Below are 4722 nucleotides of genomic sequence, written 5' to 3'. Positions count from 1 at the left end.
GCCAAGGGGGGTGGAGTGCCTCCCAAGCCAAGTGGGGCGCCCCCACCCCTAGGGTTTCCAACCCTAGGCGCAGGGGAGGCCCATGGGGGGGGGGCGCACCAGCCCACTAGGGGCTGGTTCCCCACCCACTTCAGCCCATGGGGCCCTCCGGGATAGGTGGCGCCACCCGGTGGACCCCCGGGACCCTTCCGGTGGTCCCGGTACAATACCGATTACCTCCGAAACCTTCGCGATGGCCGAAACTTGACTTCCTATATATAAATCTTCACCTCCGGACCATTTCGAAACTCCTCGTGACCTCCGGGATCTCATCCGGGACTCCGAACAACTTTTGGGTTACCGTATGCTAATATCTCAACAACCCTAGCGTCACCAAACCTTAAGTGTGTAGACCCTACGGGTTCGGGAGACATGCAAACATGACCGAGACGACTCTCCGATCAATAGCCAACAGCGGGATCTGGATACCCATGTTGGCTCCCACATGCTCCTCGATGATCTCATCGGATGAACCACGATGTCGAGGATTCAATCAATCCCGTATACAATTCCCTTTGTCAATCGGTACGTTACTTGCCCGAGACTCGATCGTCAGTATCCCAATACCTCGTTCAATCTCGTTACCGGCAAGTCACTTTACTCGTACCGTAATGCATGATCCCGTGATCAACCACTTGGTCACATTGAGCTCATTATGATGATGCATTACCGAGTGGGCCCAGAGATACCTCTCCGTCATACGGAGTGACAAATCCCAGTCTCGATTCGTGCCAACCCAACAGACACTTTCGGAGATACCTGTAGTGTACCTTTATAGTCACCCAGTTACGTTGTGACGTTTGGCACGCCCAAAGCACTCCTACGGTATCCGGAAGTTGCACAATCTCATGGTCTAAGGAAATGATACTTGACATTCGGAAAAGCTATAGCAAACGAACTACACGATCTTTGAGCTATGCTTAGGATTGGGTCTTGTCCATCACATCATTCTCCTAATGATGTGATCCCGTTATCAATGACATCCAATGTCCATAGTCAGGAAACCATGACTATCTTTTGATCAACGAGCTAGTCAACTAGAGGCTCACTAGGGACGTGTTGTGGTCTATGTATTCACACATGTATTACGATTTCCGAATAACACAATTATAGCATGAACAATAGACAATTATCATGAACAAAGAAATATAATAATAACCATTTTATTATTGCCTCTAGGGCATATTTCCAACAGTATATGCATCCTTATATAGGGATTTTTTAATATTTGAATAAAAATGTCAAAATAGGTAAGAACTATTTTGACAAAAAACTTGACTTACTTTTGCACTAGTATATAAATTTTCACGAAAAAACAAAGTTTACTTCACAGCAAAAAAGATAAATTTTATTTGCTATTATAGGTCACTATTCACAAAATTTTGGCCAAAATTTTGTCTTTTTGAAAAGAAGTCAAAAGAAGATTTTCTTTTTGTGGACTTTTTCTCACAAGTACAATAAAAGGTCAAGTTTATTTCAAAAACTATTTCAGAATTTTTTGACTTTTTTAAAAACGGTCCCCATAAACCAAAAATCTGCCTCCAACTCCTACACCGTTTTTCAGGGGTAGCTTCTATAGAGTATGGGGCAAGGGTCCTTGTTTTTTGGAGCCGGGCCAGAGTTCAACTTGTGAAGGAAGCAAAACACATGGCTGGCCGTGACCACACGTAAAAGGATAACTGAAAAAGTAAGTGGCAAATGTTCGCCAGGTGAAAACTGCTAACGAATGCCCTAGTTTCTTTTTCTGAACACAATACAGATGCAAGCGCTCATATATACACGTATACACTCATATTTATGAACGCACACACATCTTCAACTTACGTAGCAGTTTGGATGAATTTTTTGCACATAAAATTAAACAAATGCCATGAAAGTTTTGCAAAAAAGCACCCAGATTCTTCAAAATGCACTGAAAACTGCTTGACGAACATAAAACAAATGCCATGTTTTTTTTTGACGGGGAAACAAGTGTTTCATTAACCAGTAGGTGCGGCAAGATCGCTGGCAACCAGATCAAGTAGGTATGGCAAGTGCTCCAGCCATACAGTGGAAAACACTGGTGCCTGATAACCAGACTGCGCTAGAGCATGCGCAACAGAATTACAGCCTCGACGGCAATGATTAAACTCGAAAGCATTGAACTGGAGAATACAACTACTTCTGATCTCCCTGAACAGCACTCCCAATTCTGATAAATCTGAATCGCCGGAGGTAAGTGCTTGGACTAGAGTTAGGTAATCAGACTCCAGCACCACACGGTGGACGCCCACATTTGCGGCTCCCTCAACCGCTGCCAGACATGCCTCTGCTTCCGCATGAAGAGCACTTTTGATGTGCGACAGCTTCCCAGCCCCAGCTGCAACAACGGCTCCGTCGTCCGAACGCAGGATATAACCATAGGCGCCGTCGCCGGACTCCTTTCTGAAGGCAGCATCGAGGTTTACCTTGACAAACTCCGGCTGGGGAGGTTCCCACTTCGTCATCGGGATGGCCGGCGCCCTCGATGTTTTTGCATCAGTAGAGAAATCCAGTAGGTGTTTCTGAATCATGAAGCACACGTCCTCCGCTGCCATGTTCTATGGGAACGTTCGCCAAATATGCCCATCCATGGCTAAAGGCTCCCGAAAATACCCATCTTTGATCAACCGGTTCGTAACGCAGAACCATCAAACATGACCTTGTTGCAGACCGGCCGAGAGTAGGACGTATATATCGTAACCGAACTCTGACACAAACTCTATATATCTGCACGGAAGTTTAATTTAAACCATACGTACACACCAGCGGAGATCTACGTTTGCCTCTGTGTTGTGTTATATATACTCTACTCGCCTCCTATCCGTGGATCCTCACGACGCATATAATCTACGTACGTGCACGGGCTAGCTTCTCCCTTCTATTGTTGATTCCTTTGCTTTCGACTCGACTCTGTGTGTACGTGCAGCAGCAGGCCATGGACGACGACTACAAGGTCTTCCTCACCCCTCCGTCCTCGCTGCCCATCTTCGTGCCTCCATACGACCGCAGCTCCTACTATTCCCCGCCGGCGCCCCAGATCATCACGATGGACGCCCGCGGCGGACATGGCTACGGCTACGGCTACGGCGGACGCCACGCCCATCTACCCGTCTCCTCGGTCGCCGCCGGTCTCGGGGAATGGGGTGGCCCCGGACTACCACGGCTTCTACGACGGCCAGTTGCGTCCTGCGGCGCCCGGTCTCTTTTACGCTCTACCGATGGCTGGAGGTGAGACCGGTTCCTTGCAGTTGACGGCGGTGCCGAGCCCAGAGTCGGAGCCATGGCAGTTCACGCCCCAGCAGTCGATCAAAGCGGACAGGGTGCTCTATGGCCCCAGGAGTCGGCCCAGGCTGCCAGTCTTCGAGGCCATCTGCCCCTCGGAAACTCACAAAGAGTACTAGCATAGTATACGTACTGTCCATTGCATTGCATGCCCGATCAAGGGGCCCGACGTACTTCTGCACATCGCTTTTTACAGCGACAGAGGAGGATCGATGATGACAACACATAATCACAGAACATGATTAATTGTATTTCTTCTATCAAATATCGTTTATGGTGTTTGCTACGATTCATCATTTTGTCACCTTTTTTTTAGCACCACCCAAAAAGGATTGAGCCCAATTGTACCAAGTCACCAGAATTCCTTGCTCGCGCTGCTGGCTATGGCAACTTTGTTCTGCTCTCTACTGATCCAGTCAATCCTATAGGACCTGAATGCAGTTAACACGGTTTTAATGTCCTCAATGATGGGGAACAGGCTTGATTTATTCGTGGCACCCATCTTCACCGCATTTGATAGCGAGAGGCCGTCGACCTCAACCAGTATAGGCCCATTATACCGTTTGGACATTTCCCGCACCCCCATTAACAAAGCCAGTCCCTCAGTTTCCTCCACAGATGTGCAGAGGTTCAGAGAGCACCCCATCGAGAAGTACACCTGCCCCAGATTATTTCTCACAATGGCATCCCCTTCACCCACTCCAGTGACAGCCATATAAGTGGCATCCGTGTTCAGCTTTGCCATCCCTGTCGGTGGAGGTATCCAACGGCTGGTTTGCACCTCTGGCTGGTTCGGCATCTGGTCTCCAAATAAGTTCAGACTGCAAGTGTTCCTAGCAATTTCTGACTTGTCCCTCGCAGTTTTCACCTCCTGTTCGTACCTGGTCAGGAACGCTACAGACCCGGAGATGGATTCTTTGCCATTTCCATGCACAATGTTCTCCCGGAGATACCATGCCCGCCAAAGTAATAGCAAAATTCGGTTCCTTTCATCAGAGCTACATGAACACAGTAGACCTTGAAGCCAATCCTCCCCAGTATACCAGAAGCCCTTCTCTTTCGGCAGCGTCCAGTGTTCTCGCATGGCCTGACGAAGTGCTCTGCTTTTAGTGCAAGCTAACACTGCATGGTATTCGTTTTCCTCCGCATTGCCACATATATCGCATGTGGTGTCAGTGGCTAGCGTGCGCTTGCATTTGTTCAGTTCCTACTATTCCCCACGGGTGCCAGATCATCACGATGGACGCTGGCGGCGGACAGTGGCACGCCCATCTACTCGTCTCCTTGGTCGCCGCCGGTCTCGGGGAACGGGGTGGCCCAGGACTACCACGGTTCCCCGGACTACCACGGCTTCTATGAGGGCCAGTTGCGGCCTACGGC

General features: G+C 49.0%; 2 protein-coding genes across 2 annotated transcripts; both read right to left on the bottom strand.

Annotated features, from left to right (window-relative positions):
• Positions 1-2018: 2018 nt before the first annotated feature.
• Positions 2019-2615, bottom strand: LOC147987995 (uncharacterized). The gene has a single exon (XM_087542576.1). It carries the CDS (start codon positions 2613-2615, stop codon positions 2019-2021), a length of 597 nt encoding a protein of 198 aa, XP_087398702.1.
• A 1079-nt stretch (positions 2616-3694) lies between these two features.
• On the bottom strand, positions 3695-4426 carry LOC147987994 (uncharacterized). The gene has a single exon (XM_087542575.1). The coding sequence runs from the start codon at positions 4424-4426 to the stop codon at positions 3695-3697; it is 732 nt and encodes a 243-aa protein (XP_087398701.1).
• Positions 4427-4722: the final 296 nt, after the last annotated feature.

The sequence above is a fragment of the Triticum urartu genome, chromosome 2A (genome assembly GCF_056163025.1).
Source record: "Triticum urartu cultivar PI428250 chromosome 2A, HENAU_Tu73, whole genome shotgun sequence".
NCBI lineage: Eukaryota > Viridiplantae > Streptophyta > Magnoliopsida > Poales > Poaceae > Triticum > Triticum urartu.
This window is presented reverse-complemented; position numbering and strand designations above follow the sequence as displayed.